The 17,179-nt window shown below is 35.1% G+C and overlaps 1 protein-coding gene across 2 annotated transcripts in view; it reads left to right on the top strand.

Moving 5' to 3' along the window:
* The window catches only part of LOC150088237 (procathepsin L-like), a 171,509-nt gene that overhangs the window by 37,050 nt on the left and 117,280 nt on the right, over positions 1 to 17,179 (top strand). For both annotated transcript variants that reach the window (XM_090369398.1, XM_090369399.1), the window contains exon 3: positions 5,554 to 5,693. In XM_090369398.1, coding sequence (XP_090225524.1) covers positions 5,554 to 5,693 — 140 coding nt within the window. The remainder of the gene's footprint in view (positions 1 to 5,553; positions 5,694 to 17,179) is intronic.

Here is a 17,179-nt window from a genome sequence, read left to right on the forward strand (position 1 = left end):
ACCTTCAGTGAAGGAAGACATTTTGTCATAAATGCAAAATTACAATACAAATAAAATGCTATTAAAATAAGATGAAAGTACAATAAAATCATGCTATTAAAATTCCTCATTGGCATATCAATAAATTACTATTAAAATACAATGAGGCAAAATAATTAAAAGATTCCACCCTTAGGCAGAATAAGACCTTTCGACTATTGTTATGTTCACAGGGTAGAATGAAACTAACAAAACAGGGGAGTGTTGGGAATCTTATAAATAGGAGATTAGTTTTTGGTACGCATGCATTAGAAAGTCCATGAATCAGATATGGAAATGGTCGACGAACGTTGATACAGTTTTTTTGTATTTTCATTTCTAAAGTCTCAGCAATCAATAACTGTATAATTATATTGAATACTTAAAATTTTGGCTTCATTAAACAGGAATGTATGGTTTTCGTTTATTGCATGGAATGCTAGTTCCTATGCATTCGCATGTGATGCACGAACTGATGCTTCATGTTGCCTAACCCTCGAGTTTAAAATACATATGGTGGATCCAATGTAAGACGAATCACAATCCTTGCAAGAAATGTGGTAGACAAGGTCATGTGTTAGTCCAGAAGTTAATACCGTGTGATTTTTAAGTGTGGCATATAATTTATGGACCAGTTTGCATTTCAGTACCTCTGCAGAAGTTGATAATTTGTCTGTACCAGTGTTCAACATACGGCATTGAAATAAAATAATTTTTACTAATCCTGTCATTGTCTGTTATTGATTATTTTGTCTTCGCTTCTAATTTAATGCTGTTGATAGATGTAATTGGGTATCCTCTATTTAAGAACCTATTCGTCAGTTCTTCTATTTCTATCTGTAGGGCACATTGTGTGGAAGAATATTTGAATGCATTTAAGAACTGGTTTAGAACGATTGACCTTTTATATGAGTACGGGTGATAGCTACTATAGGGTAAGGACATCTCCATATTCGTGGGCTTTTGATAAATACTGAAATTAATATTTCCGCCCTCCCTCTTAAGTTTAAATTTTAGAAAATTTATAGACTTTGTTTCTTCTTGTTCTGTTTCCAGAGTAAATTTTAACCTAATGTGCATATTATTAAAAGTTTGTAAAACTTCATTAATAGTGTCATTATCTGTTATAATGAGGATGTCGTTGAGGTATCTACCATAAAATGTGATTTTTGGTAAAAACTGTATTAGATATATATTTTCCAATCTATCTAAATACAGCTCTGATATTAGGCTGCTCAAGTTTAAACTCATAGGCAAACTGAAAATCTGTCTGTAAATCTTACTTTCAAATAAAATATAATTAGCCTCAACCAGTAACTTAATTAGCTCAAATATCTCTTTTTTAGGCAACTTCATACTGTTAATATTAATAGTGTTATTATTTAATAAATCCCAAATTACATCCAACGCATATGTTACATTAACATTAGTGTATAAAGAAACTACATCAAGAGAAAATAATTTAGCACCTCCCCCAATTTTAGTCTTTTAAATTTGTATATAAGGTGTCATAATTCTTTATGCTATATTTTAATACCTCCCAAAATGGTTTTATAATCCAGTATAAATATGTCGCCAAGGCGGAAAAGGCAGAATTTTTGTATGATACTATGGGCCTAATAGGGTGTCTGAGTTTGTGTAGTTTTACTTGTCCAAAGAGATAGCTGCATTATTTGTTCTGGCTTTTAGTTGCTTTAGTTGTGCCATTGAAATGTAATTATGCTATATTCTAATTTTAATCCTTTTTATGGAATGAAGTAAGTAATTTGTTGTATTGCTTAACCTCATTATCAAACACGGAAGAGTCTGCCTCTTGGTATGTAGACCTATCTGATATAATTGCCTGTATTTTTTTATTATAATCCGCTTTATTTAAAATGACTACAGTATCCCCCTTATCAGCTTTGTGAATTACAATGTCCTTATTTTCCCTTAATTCCCATAAAGCAATAACTTCATTTCTATTTAATCTCGGTGTACCTGACTTTCTGGGATTGTTTATGATCTGATTGACCTGTTGGATTAAAACATCTTTTTGGGGGATATCTCTAAGACTAAATTTAAGGTCTACTACTAATTCTTTCTTTGGTAGAGTGCGTGGGGGGTAAATTATAATTTAAACCTTTTTCCAACAGTGCAACTTGGTGCTCGGTTAATTTGTATGAAGAAAGATTTGTAATATTTTTGTAAACCTTTGTTTCATCAGTATTATGAGTAGGAGGAGTTGATAATCGAATCATATTCGGTTCCTGTCCCCGGGTTGATACATTATATCGCGCCTGTACCGGATTGTTATCATTATAGGTCCAGTTCCGATTATTAGTCATATTGTTGCTACGTAGATCAATCTTGTTATTACGAACATTGCTAAATCCATGTAGTCCTTAATTCAGTCTCTAAAATCTTCCGGCGAAAATCAATAAATGTTTTCAAATTATTCCAATCAGTGGTATGCAAATATTTTTTGATCTTATTATGGCACCGTTGTATTTATCTAAAGAATAACCTTTTATCCGCAAACCTAGATTCTAGAGCGAGTTTAATAATTTTACGTGACATAGACAAAACTAATCGATTTTTCCCCGGGATCCTATGGTTAAAATTTATCTTTGCAAACTTAGGTATAATATTCTCTTGAAGACATTGTCTTAAAAATAAAATGTGATGTTTTTGGGCAACATATTTTAAAGTTATATTAATGTAAGCATGTGTCAAACCCCTTAAAAATTAATTATGGACAAACAAATTGTGTTTTTCCCGAACAGGTGTTCAATGCAGACAAAACTGGGTTGTTTTGGAAGAGAATGCCAGAACATACTTAACATAAAATGAAAAGTCTGCTCCTGGATTCAAATCTTCCAAAGATAGGCTTACACTTTTGTTTTGTGCAAATGCTAGTGGATACGATCAAACTGATGCTCTTGTATAAATCGCAGAATCCATGTGCTTTGAAGGAAAAGAATAAAGAATTCAGGAACTTATTGAGACTCACGCAGATGAGTCTCAGTAAGTTCCTGAATGAGACTCATGCAGATGAATTTACAATAGAAGAGTTGGATGAATTAGTAACAAGGTCAAATGAGAACCAAAATGATCCTGAGGAGGAAGATCTCAATATTGTTAGACCGGAATTAAATAGCAAATCATTAAAGGAAATCTTTAGCCTCTCCATACAACTTTCAGAAAAGGTGGTGGAATTGGATCCTAATTTGAAAGAAGCATCAAGTTTAAATGAGACCTACAACAATTACTTTTGCCTTAGAGGGAAATTCAAAAGGTGCTCAATAAAAAAATGAAGAAACAAACTTCGATTAAGAGTTATTTTTTGCCCAGCAACGCATATTCTTGATATGTTTTTGATAGATTTGTTTGAAATTTCTAATAAATATTACATTTAATATTAAATTGTTTTCTTATTTTCATTTTGATGCTTTATGCTTGTATTTCACTATGTACTGTCTATGTTTGTTTATGTACATAGTCACATTATGTAGGTACATATAATACATACATAGACAAAATTTTAGACTAGTTTTTCTTATATATTTCATACTTTGGAACGGAACTTTTTTATTACTATGGGTGCCATAACTCATTATTCGTATTTTTGGTATTCGCGGCATTTCTCAGGAAAGTAACCCCCCACGAATAGCGGGGGTTTACTGTACTAGTTTGTACTTATTGTATGATATGACTCTGTATTCTCTGCTCACAATTTATTAACACCCTGTGTATTTTCTTCTCTGTCACTAAGGTTCTAACATCTGTTCATCTGATATCCATTTTGGTCTAACTTTTGAACAGTATCTCTGTTGGTTTAAAATGCTTAGGGCCTCTATGATCACTTCCTTGAAATTTTATTAATCTCTTCTGTAGGATGCCCTTTTCAGTTTTAATATATGCCTTCATATGAATAAAATTTCAGTACAATGAAATGATCCCCTGAGAAGTAATGAGATTTTACCATATATAAATGATATCTAAAAAAAATAATTTATGTTCAGTTGTCGATAGAGAGGTATGTGGCCTTCTGATATTTCCAGGAAGGTAATTTAGAAGGATCTGCACTTAGTTCTTATAAGTAGCTGTTGGAGTCTACGTCAAACTGTGAATGCCAAATGGTGTGTACTGTACAAAGATATAACCAATAAGTAATGAAATTATGAATATCAAGGGTTTATGAATATATGTTACTGAAATATAACAGATGTATTAGAGAAGTTCATGACAGTCAAAATGATGTCCATTTCCACTATTGGTTGGCGATAGAGCTCATTTTCAAGTCAGGAGAAAACTCAGCTGTCTAGATTCATGAAAAATTGAGAAAAGTATACGAAAAGGACATTATTGATATAAGCATTGTTCGTAGATGGCATGCACATTTTAAAGGAAGAATCTCTGACATTTGTGACCAGCCAGGAAGCAGAAGAGTAAAGGCTGTGGGCATTGAAGGAAACACTAAGATTTTGGATGAAATTATTCAAAAAGACACAACAGTAACTATATATGTAATGATGCAAAGCACTAGGGTGTTCAAAGAGAAGTGTATTAACTATTTTAGACACATTAAATTATGGGAAAATAAGCTGCAAATTGGTATCCAAGCTGTTACCAAGAGAAATAAAATTCTCCAGGTAGATCTGCCAAGAACTGGCATTGGGATAACAGGTAATAAAGATCTGGCCCTTCCATTACTCTAAATGCTAGTTTATGAGTTTATGGAATGGATGCATTTGTCATCCCCAGTGAAGGAAAAACCTTCACTGGGGATGATAAATCATTAGATAACAAAAAATTATCTAAAGATTGTCTAAAAATAATCTAATGGTTGTCTAAAAATTATTTAATAATTATCTAGAATTATTAGATAAAAACAATTATGGGCACAGTTTTTTTTGGACAGAGAAGGCCGAATTTTTTTTTTTTTTTTTAGAGAAAGGTAAGACCATAAATAAGGAAAGATATTGCCAAACAACTTGCTATAAGCTTAACAGGGCTGTAAATAAAAAAAAAAAAAAAAAAGAAATCCACTATTTTTGAGTGATGAGTAGCTAAAAAAGACTGCAGCTAGCTTCAATAGCAGTGTCCAGCCTTTTACTATAGTGCATATGCAAGTGGGAAAGAAATATGGCAAAATTGCATTGGTAAACAAGGTGGGTACATGGAATAGCATATGCATACTTTCTAGTGTTTGTTTAATAAATATTATAAATTTCAAATTTGTTGTCTTTATACTTTTATGGCCAAAGAGGCATTACTTATGGACTGGCCTCTGTAGAACAAGTTATCTTTCTTAAATTAGGGTAATACATCAAATGAGTTGTCTTTTTTACGTATGTATATGTTTTATACTGACATTAGTTTTTGCTTATGAATAGGAAAAGCAACATGAAATGGCATTTCTTATGACTAATGACCTTGTTAATGAAGGCTGTTTAATTGCATGACAGAAAGTATAATTTATGAATATTGTTCCCCTTAAGTATTTTTTATGAAATCAAGTGCAAAATGTGATAAATTTTATTTTTACTTTAGGAAAGGCCTATGATTTATCAGAGGAGCATTTCCGTATAAAAGTTTTTATGGAAAATAAGTACAAGATAGCAAAACACAACAAACAGTATGAAAATGGAAATGTTTCTTATAAACTTGAGATGAACAAATATGGTGATATGGTAGGTTTAATATAAGTGAAGATTTATTGTGCCTGTAAAGCCCTTTTTTTCCTATAAATATGCAAGTACCTATTAACATTCTGTACCTACTGTGTGATATCAAATGATGCAATTTAAATATTGTGTGCATGCAGGTACTTGCGTGTGCACACATGCACACAGAATTCAATTTTTTACAATTCTTTACAATACAAGATTTAACAAATCTGGTTGCTGGCTTACCATGGTAACTAAGAAGTTTGGTTTGGTGACTAGTACTTCGTAGGTCAATCCAACATCTGTGAGATTGAACTACTTTTTTTTTTTTTTTTTTTTTGTTTTGCAATTGCTTTAGTCTATATCATGTCAATGTTTAACACAACTCTTGACAAAGATAAAGCATAGTAGATGCTTGTAGGGTTACACAAAATGTTGACATTAAAATGCTTCTTAAGAAAGTTAATGTATTCATTAATTTTTATGCTCAGATTCAAGGAAAACATTTTTATTTTACCATATGTTCAGTATGTCTTATTTTAATGTGACAACACATCTTTGAAATTTTGCAACACACTAATACAGCTTCATCAGCAGTGAAAACACAACACTTCCCATATCACCTGTCCATCCTCTCTAACAGTTTTAGTTCTTCCTGAAATTTATTCAAATTACTGACCATCTACAACACCAGATGGAAGTTTGTTCTAACAATCAACAACCCACTAGCTGAAGGCAAATTTCTGCATATCTATCTTGCAATCATCCTTCTCAATTTGAATTTATGCCCCCTCTTGTGTGTGTGTGTGTGTGTGTGTGTGTGTGTGTGTGTGTGTGTGTGTGTGTGTGTGTGTGTGTGTGTGTGTGTGTGTGTGTGTGTGTAGTCTGAGCAAGAGAAAGGATTCTGTTGGCATTGAGCTTACTCAATCCATTCATGGTCTTAAACATCTCAATTATATTTCCCAGATGCCTAGTCTCCAGATGGTGGAGACTAGGCACTTTGCAAGAGTAAGAGCACCATTTTGTTCCTCTTCTCTGCACTCAAGTCAGCAGATCCTCCATAAAATGAGGCTTCCAAACCTGTACTCAAGATGTGGTCTAACCATTACCTTATATGATGGAATAATCATCTCCTTATTCCTGCTAGCAAAATTCCTATATATCATTGACAAAACTCCATGAGCTGTATTTGCAGCCTGTCTGCACTGCTCAAAGACCTTTGTATCTGACTGCTCAATTACTTCTTGGTCTTTTTCATTCTCCATGCCATGAAGGTTGTACTGCACAGTTGGCATGTTCATGTGGGTTTACTGCTATCCAAATGAACTACCTTGCAATTTGTCAATGGTAAACTTAAATTGCCACTTGTTAGCCTATCAGCCTAATATTTCGAGATCTTGTTTCCTGATTACTGTCATTAACCACCCTCCAACCATTGTATCATCTGTATTCAAAGATATTTGATAATGGCAGTGGCAGCTTATGACTAATGTATGGGGGTGCTGCTTAAAGTTGCATTAAATTGCCTTGGTTATAAGAGATGCAGACATAGATGGTAATAATAATAAGCAAGTTAAAAATACTACAAAACATTAACTGGAAACTTACTATTAACAAAATTGGGTAATCTTTAAATTTTATTTAAAAATAAAATCTATTCTTCGGTTTTTATTTGTTGAAAATAGATGAACATTAAACCTTATACATCTTTATCAATATCATTAATTAAAGACTGAAAACAACAACAAACTGCTGAACTCTGGGGGAACTCCACTAATAACAGCAGTCTAAGAAGAGCAGTGCCCATTGATAACTACCCTGACTTCTTCTACTCAACAATCGCTTTATCCATAGCAGTAACTTGACTCTAATGCCCTACTGCTTCAATTTGTATAGCAGTTGTTTATGTGGAATGCTGTCAAAAGCTTTTCTGAAATCTAAATACAGTAAACCCCCGCTATTCGCGTGGGTTACGTTCCTGAGAAATGCCGCGAATACCGAAAACACGAATAGCGAGTTATGGCTCCCATGGTAATAAAGGGATTCTGTTCCAAAGTATGAAATATATAAGAAAAACTAGTCTAAAATTTTGTCTATGTATGTATTATATGTACCTTCATAATATGACTATGTACATAGACAGTACGTAGTGAAATGCAAGCATATGGCATCGAAATGAAAATAAGAAACAATTTAATATTGAATGTAATATTTATTAGAAATTTCAAACAAATCTTTCAAACCAGCGTCTTTGCTAGCTAAAAAACTTATCCCGCCAGTGCTATCACCAGTTTCGCTCAAGTGTTGATAAAGGAGTTTTGCCTTTTCATGAATGACGAGTGAACTTAACGGAATTTTATTTTGAGTTCAGTCTTCTATCCACAGATTTAAAGCGTTTTCCATTTTTTCTAATTTAACATCACGAGATACATAGCAAATTTTTGAAGCAATTAGCGCGTTTTCACGGACACTACGGCGGATTTTTTCTTCCGATTTTTTGATTGATCGTACCGTTGACTCATTGATTTTATAATGTTTTGCCACTGAGGAGACACTTTCACCATTAGAAATTTTGTCTAATAACTCAATTTTATTCGCTAATGTCATCACCTTTGATCTTTTCACATTTCCATTGTTATTCGTAGCCATATTTTTGTACGGGTAAAAAAGAACTTGTCCACAATAAAGGCACTTTCTTCCGTTAACACACTCGAAAAAGTCTGTTTTAAACTGCAAAACGGTAGATTTATCACTTTTGTAAGCATATCAATTTATAAATTTATTCAATTTATAAGCATATAAATTAAAAGCAAACGACACCTTCCTTGACAAGCGCATAACACACTGAACAAGGATTAGCGAGAAACATCCACGCTCGCGATTTTGTCACCCTCCCCCACCCTACCCACTGAGCGCTGTTTTGACCGGGAAAGATAATTTTAGCCACGCCCATGTTTTTTTATGGCGGAAAATGGTCACGGCACTTTAAAATTCACATTTTTTTAGGTTTCATTTTATATTAAATCAGCAACTGCGAATACGTGAAACCGCGAATAGCGGGGGTTTGCTGTATATGATATAAATAATTTTTTCTTCCAGTTATTTTGTTATTGCATGTGTCCAGTTGGATTGGTCAGGCAAGATCACCTTATAACAAATGCATGCTGCAACTGCAGCACAAATGGGATGATTCTGCTATACATTTTTAACTGGTGACTCCATTTTTCATGGAACAGAAGTCAAGCTGTCAGGTCTGTAATTACTGTCACAATTTTATTTCCCTTTTGCACACCTCTCCTGAATTCACAGATACTCTCATAATCATGGTTTACTTACCTCTTTTGCTGCCTCCCTTATTATAATTAGATAGATTCCAGGCAATTCAGGTGCACTTTTCTACTTTTAGTTTCAACAGTTTTTCATGTACAAGATCCCTTGTGGAAAAACTTGTCTTTCAAGGAATTCCACAAGAAAATATCACATGGGTCAAGTCTAGACTCAGAGGTGGCCAAATAAATATTGTTGTGGTGTTCAGGATAACTTGACAGTATGCAAGACCAAAAAACAGTGTGCATAAAATCCAACACAACATATGCTCAGTGATCACTGAATTGTGACCACCACCTATCTAATACCATGTTGGGCCACTGTTCCCACGGATAATAGCCGCTATTTGCCTAGGCACTGACTCCACTAGATGTCTGAAGACATCCATAGGTATATACAGCCATGCTACCTGCAAGGCTTTCTATGGTGCTGATATAGATGATGGTTGCATGTCCATACACCTCACTTCCATTTCAAAACATCCTACAGGATTCAATCAGAATATCTTACATGTTCAATTGGATTAAGGTTGGGCAATTTTGGAGGCCAACCAAGATGGGTGATACCTTCACAGTGTAAGATCCCATTTCTTTTTGGGGAAAAAATACAATGTGGTAGGTGCACACGGAGCTGCCACTAGACCTCACCAGAAACTTCGGTCCATATGCACCAGAGGTCCTAGTTCTTTTCCAGCAGAACATGCCCCATATTAAGCAGTTATCCTCAATTGCCTGGATAATGGGCACCATGCATGATGGGTCCATGGATTCATCTTGCTTGCACCACACATGGAGTCTGTCGGCATGTTGCACCAGGTATTTGGACTCATCTGACCGGCACACTCACTTCCAGTCCTCCAATGTCCAACCAGAGTGTTGTTGACACTACAGCCTTCACTGTCTGATGTTCACTGTCTGATGATCAGTGGTAAGGGAAGGGTGTCTCTTGGGTTATCTACTATGGAACCCCTCATGGCTGAGTGTGTGGTGCATCATCATTTGGGATATTGTTCTTGTATTCCCCATATTGAATTGTAACATCAACTGTCACACAATGAATTGCTATTGAGACTACAACTTGCTGCACCCTTCACTTGCCACGAACATCTACTTTCCGTAATCCTTTACACTTCTGTCGGAGGTAGTTTGACATGTTCGACACCATTCTTTGTATACCTTAACCACTGTGGGCCATGAGAAACTGACAAGACATTCTGTATCTGATATGGGAGCACCCGACGCTTGAGCTCTTACAAACGTACCCTTTTGAAACTGTAATATCTTTACTACGTCCTATAACTGCTACTTTATCACTTTGAATTTCGTGACTAGATGTAAATTACCACTGCTCTAGTGTATGAAGCTGTTTGGCCTTTTATTCTGAGAGCCATGCTATATAGTCCATTACACATGGTGTGGTCACAATTTAGTGATCACTGTGGTTCAGGGAAGCTGTCATTGCGAAGCTGAGTTGTCATGAGTTGCAGTAGAAGCTCATTCTGAAGCTGGGCAAAGTTACCACTGTGTGTTAATAGTTTGGTCGAAGAAGGGATTACTTAAACCATGAATTGACAGTTCTACCCATGGTCACTTTCCTTCCCTGGTAGCTTTCCTTATAAAGCTGATGGGAGATTCTGTTGCTCTAAACTGTATGTTCTGTTTGTTCAGCTGCCCTCTGTAGCGGCTTAGTTGGCACAATACACAAGACATCTGGATCTGATTCCTGTCGAGTTGCGGAGGAATTTCTGAAGTACTGTTTATTTGAAGTGTGTAGTTAGCAAATTTAACAATCATGTTGGGTTTTCACCATGAGTTATTACAGGTTTTTCAGTCCACATATGCAGATTTGTTCATGAACCTAAATTTTTACACACATTACTGTGGAGTTACATTCATGGATAACACTCATGAATTACACTCATGGATAATAACATGAGTGTAACATGTGTATAAGATCTTATGCTTGGGGGGGGGGCAGTAATGCCAATGTCTTTGTTTTTTTATTGATTGTAGTCTCCTGAAAATGAAAATAAGCCTCATCTGAAACCAGGTGTTGAGTCACTGCAATTCTCTCCTTTCTCTCCACAGTGGGGTGGGGGAAGAAATACAGTGTTACATAACACCAAAAATTGGAAGCAGAAGCCAATTTTCCTTATCATTTTCAAAACGTTTATGGAGCATTGTGTCATATGGGGAAAGTTTTTGAATCCAGTTGAAGCATTTGTTGAACAGAGCACTAGATATTCCAAGTTCATCAACTGCTTTTCTTTTTAACTTTCCTAGACTACACTGTATTGTAACACAGAGGGCTTTAATATTTTGTGAAGAACAAACTGGCCATACTAGATAAGTTTTTTACCCTTACACAGTCATCCACTTTAGACTTCTAGAATAAACAAAGTACTGAGTGTCTTGCAGGTGCCCAATTGAGTTTCAAAAACACATTTTTTAACTTCTGTTTAATTGTGAGGCACAATATTTCTGCCATTCTGCTTACTGACAAGAGCAGTGGAATTCGCAAGCATATAAATTGTTACAAGATATTGCTGCTCTCTAGTCAGTTTTCAGGAAGACTAAAGTTAGCAATAGTCTGAATGAACTACTACAGACTGTCACTAACTTTAAATGAAATTCAACTAATAGTTCAGTGTTAATTGATGAACAAATGTGTCAACATTATATGGGTTACCCTATTATACTGACACTAAACTATTCACAGCATTCTGCTATGAAGCAAATCTTATTAATTGAAAAAACAGAATGACGAATAATAGGCCAATCAATCACACTTAGCTTTGGATGGGATAGAGCAAAAATGATAGTTACTTGAAAAGCATTTTGTAAGTAGTTTTGTTTTTTCCCTATTATAGAAAAATTTCTGTAACAGAACTGATTTAAATTTGTAAAAGTGATAAAGTATCAGTTTCATGCAGCTTCTTCAAAAATTGAATATTTTCACTGTGAACTGTGCAGTAAATGGTGCAAATTTTTTGTATCATTTTGTTTTGTAGTAAAGTTGAGTGATTTTTAATGTCTTTGTATTTTAAGTGTGTGTGCCTTTACTTTTATGGCACTCATTTATTGACCACTTAAGAATGACTTCATATATGTCACAATACCTCGTTTGGATGCCATTTGATGCTTATATGCATAAAATGGCATCCAAGCAAACATTATTATTTTTTAAGCAGAAGGTATTATTTTTGCAGTTGGGTGAGCAGTTGAAGGCATTTTATGCTTTCACTGTAGACTGAAATTTGGGTGCCACTTTTATAAGATAAATCAGTACAGCAAGGCCCTTCTTTATCACGTTCTGCTAATACGACGGTTTCCAATTATATCCATGTTCATTATTTTCGGCGCTTGTTCTTCTTTTTCGGCATTTTTTCACATGATAAGCTAAGCAGAGGGTCCAAGAATAGCGTTATGTGCCATTTTATTGTCGGTGATTCAGTTTCTTTACAGCACTTGTGCACTCTACATCTCTTTGTATTCTGGTAATTTTCCAAACTTTCAAACTTTTTAAAGTTATTATATATAATTTGTGCTAATTGTGATAAAAAAAAAAGAGTTGTAAGCCTCTTACATTAAATGCCAAGTTATAAATTATTAAACTAAGTGAGCAAGGTATGTCTATGGCTGAGATAGGCCATGAGCTAGGTTTGACTCGTCAAGCCTAGTACAATTGTGAATGCTAAGGAGAAAGTGTTGAACAAAATCAGAAGTGCTACACCAGTGAACAGCAAAGTTATAAGAAAACATGATAAACTTATTGCTGACTGGAAAAACTTTTACTGATGTGGATTGAACATCAAACCAGGCACAATGTGCCTTTAAGCCGAGCCATCCTCCAGGACAAGGCCCTAAATCTCTTCAATGCTATGAAGGCTGAGAGAGAGGTGAGGAAGCTGCTGAGGATAAATTCGAAGTTAGCAGAGGCTGGTTTAATAGGTTTAAGGAAAGAAGCCATCTCCACAACCTCAAAGTGCAAGGTGAAGCAGCTAGTGCTGATACAGTAGCTGCAGAAAGTTATCCCTGTGAGCTTTCTAAGATCATCGAAGATAGTGGATACTAAGCAGCAGATTTTCAACGTGGGCAAAATGGCCCTATATTGGAAGAAGATGCTGTCTAGGACTTTTATTGCTAAAGAGGAGAAGTCAATGCATGACTTCAAAGCTGCAAAAGGCAGGCTAACTCTCTTGTTAGGGGCTAATGCAGCTGGTGATTGCAAGTTAAAACCTACGATGATTTATCATTCAGAAAATCCTAGGGCCCTCAAGAACTATGCAAAAGCTAGCCTCCCTGTTTATTATAAATCTAATTCAAAAGTTTGGATAGCTGGAGATCTTTTCTCAAATTGGTTCACGGACTATTTTAAGCCTACAGTTGAGACTTGTTGCAAGGAAAAGAAAATTCCTTTTAAGATTTTACTTCTTGCAGACAATGCCCCTGGCCATCCTAGAGCTCTAATTGGTTTGTACAAGGAGATAAATGTTATTTTTCTACCTGCAAATATGACTTCATTGCTGCAGCCTATGGACCAAGGTGTTAATTGAAGTGTTTAAATCATATTACTTAAGAACTTTTGCTATGGCTATAAATGCCTTAGACAATGATACAGTAGCTAGGTATAAACAAAATAAATTAAAAGCATTTTGGAAAGGCTTCATGATTTTGAATGGTATAAAAACTATTAGAGATGTTTGGGAGGAAGTTAAAAAAACAGCATTGAAAGGTGCTTGGAAGAAGCTAATTCCCACACTTATGGACGATTTTGAAGACTTTGAGAATTCAGTGAAGGAAGTCACTACAAATGTTGTGGAAATGGCAAGGGAATTAGAATTGGAAGTCGAGCCTAGGGATGTGGCAGAATTGCTTGTCTCTCATGATGAGACCCTAATGCAGCGATTTCCAAACTGGGAGGCACGAACTAGTGCAAAAGGAGGCGCAAAAAGTTTAACAGAAATGTAATAACATAACATATATAAATAAAAAAATATATGAGTTTAATAAACAAAAGCAAACCTTCAAAAAAATAGTTTCTGTTCTGTCAAATGCATTGCTAGCGTCGTACCAAGTTTCTTACAGAATCGCGAAATGTAAAAAACCACACACAATGGGAGAAACTCTAGTTTTGCCGAAGAACTATAAGTTGCATAATTATGGATGTTTTACTTCAAGGAAGGCACCGGAAAAATTTTACAGGTCAAGGGAGGCATGGCCTCAGAAAGTTTGGGAAACGCTGCCCTAATGGATGAAGATCTGATTGAAGAGCAAACAAGGATGTTTCACGAAGAGGAGTCCCATCCTGATGATATTCCTGCTATCTCTAGAGAAATGACCACTGAGGAATTGGAAGAAGCTATCAACTGTATAGAAACAGGGATAGCAGCTTTTGAGAAAATTGATCCAAATTTCGAAAGAAGTTCTAAAGTGAATGCAAGACTTCTAGATGATATTGCATGCTATAAAGAAATTCTAAGGGAAAGGAGACGGAAATTCACGAGGCAGTGTTCATTGTTTTCCTACTTTACAAAAGTACCATCGCAACCTTTGACAGCAACAGGGCTAGCTGTTGCTGTCAAAGGGCCAACATCAACAGCAACACAAGTCTCTGCAATAGCTTCAACCAAGTTTCCATTGTCAAAACGAATAAGATTCGTTAATGAGTCAGATGATGAAAATGTGCCATCGCCTTCATCCTTCCTACAATAAATATATTCATTTTTTTTTTTTAAATTTACATTCGTCAATCACTATTAAGCTAAGGGCGAAAATATTAACATAAGCAATGTGTGTACTGTATATTCATTTGATTTTTGTATCATTTTTGAGGCCTAGCTCTGTTGCTCACATAATATATGATAGTTTAAACATGTTATTAGGCTTTTATATGCATTCGCAAGTGAAAAAAAAAAGCAATGTTCCACTTTACAGCAGGGGTCTGGAACTTAACCCACCATATGAATGGGGCCCTACTGTACCAGAGATGAAATCCCAAAATTTAAATTTTCAATACTACCTGGTCCTTGAACTGTTTGGCCCAATACAACACTGGCTGGAGATGAATTCAAACGTTTTATCCATACTGGACTGTAATGTGACTTTTTTTTCCTTTTTTCCTCCACAGTAATTATATTCATTTTTTGGAGGGGTGAGGTCGTTCAGCATTTGTCTGGTTTGCCAGATAAAAACCCAGGTTTTCAGAAAGGGAAATCATACACCCCTTACCCAGGCAATGCAGCTGACTTATTCAACATGACAAATACCCATAAAAGTTCCTCTTGTCTCTAGGCCATATCCTAGTAAAATAAATGAGTAATTTTTTTGAGGTGTACAAGAAGTATAGAATGCATTGTGGAGTTAGACTCCATAATACTGTGGTTGCTGTATTTCAGAGGTTTGAGGTACTTTAAGCAGCACAAATTCAGGATATTTCTTCAATAATTGTGGTGGCCATATTTTCTGAACCTAAATTCAAGACAGGTACAGGTAGTTCTCAACTTTACAAGTTAATTCGTTCCTAGTGCGCGCGCTTGTAAAGTGGGAATTTATTTCCCATACACAAGCATGTTAAAAATAGGTTACGTTATCAACAATGAAATTAGTTAGCTAATCAGTTTATGTTTAAACAATGATTGATTTATCCAAAGAAATTAAAACGTAGCCTGTAAAATCAAGCAAATTATAATAATAAAGAAATTACGGTGGATTTCGGTTATTTGGGGCCACTGGTTAATCGGAGCAGCCATTTATTTGGGGCAAATCTTAAAAAACAGAACCCAATCGAGAAAGTAGCCAGGGTTTACTTTGCTTAATCGGGACAACATGGCGTTTAATCGGGGCTGAGACTGCAGCACTGGAGATTACCCTACGATTGCCTCTGACAATACCACATGGTTCGGTCAGATTTCTGGAGATCACAACCATAAAACAATAGAAACAATTAGCAGTCACCTGTTTATTGGGCTTTTCTATTAGTGCAATCTATCATAAATGGATAGTAAACTCGATCTTATTGAATTTGCGATAATACCGACAGCTGGAATTCTGTGGGTTATTATGGTGAAATGTGTTTACACTTCCATGAAATCTTCAACCATATAAAAAAAATTAATTTTCAGAATCTTCTCTTCATTCCTATTTTTAAAGCTTTGTAACTTGTTGCTCCGTTCTCACCTGCGCGTATCGTGTTACTTGCAATTTGTGTGCACAGTGTTTTTTGTTATTGATTGCTTATCTTTTTCCTGTTTTAAATTTTAACCCCCACCCACAAATGTCAGTGAACAGAAATGTCAACTATTTCAAGTATCATTTAATTTTTTAATTGGTAAGGTAATAAAGGGTAAATTTATGCTTAATATATCTTTACTTTTATAGCCTGTGGATAATATTCCTCCTATTTTCGCTAATTAGAATCGCTATTTAATGGAATTAAAATTCAGTTCACAAACGTGATCACAATGACCAGTGCTTACTACACATCATATAGTGAACGGTAATTTACTAAGGTGAGTCCATCGTAACGTGATTTGATCGTACAGTGAACCAATTTTTAAGTGGGGGGGGGTCCTTTGTATTTTTAACTATTTACGTGAAACTTCAGATAACTGGGGCAGCTGCTTAATCGGACCAAAATGCATTAGTCCCGATGTGTCCCAAATAACTGGAATCGACTCTATTAATGATTTGCAAATTTTAAAGAATGTTTATTCTTCATCATCGACTAAATGCACACTCATTGATCACTTATTATTGGCTCGGCACTCGTTGGTTTGTTGCACATGGAGTCGTCTTCTTCAGAAATGCTTCAAAAGGCGTTTGTTTCCAAGATAATATTTTTTTTTTTTATAAATTTCAATAGATGCATAAGCATATTTTAATGGAACGCACAAATTCCAACTAACATGATTTGCGCGGAGTAACAAGTTTACGAAGCTTAAAAAAAAGGAATGAAGAGAAGATTCTGAAAATTTATTTGTTTTTTATATGATTGAAGATTTCAGTAAAGGGGAAACACATTTCACCATAACATCGCAAAAAAAAAAACAACACAATTCCAGCTATTGGTAATTTGGCAAATGCAATAACATTGAGTTTACTACCCGTTTTTAATTGCTTGCAGTAATAGAAAAGCCCAATAAACTGGAAAGTACAAATTGTTTTTATATTGTTTTATGGTTG

The sequence above is a fragment of the Mastigoproctus giganteus genome, chromosome 3, assembly GCF_048544385.1.
Source record: "Mastigoproctus giganteus isolate SK-2022 chromosome 3, ASM4854438v1, whole genome shotgun sequence".
Taxonomy (NCBI): domain Eukaryota; kingdom Metazoa; phylum Arthropoda; class Arachnida; order Uropygi; family Thelyphonidae; genus Mastigoproctus; species Mastigoproctus giganteus.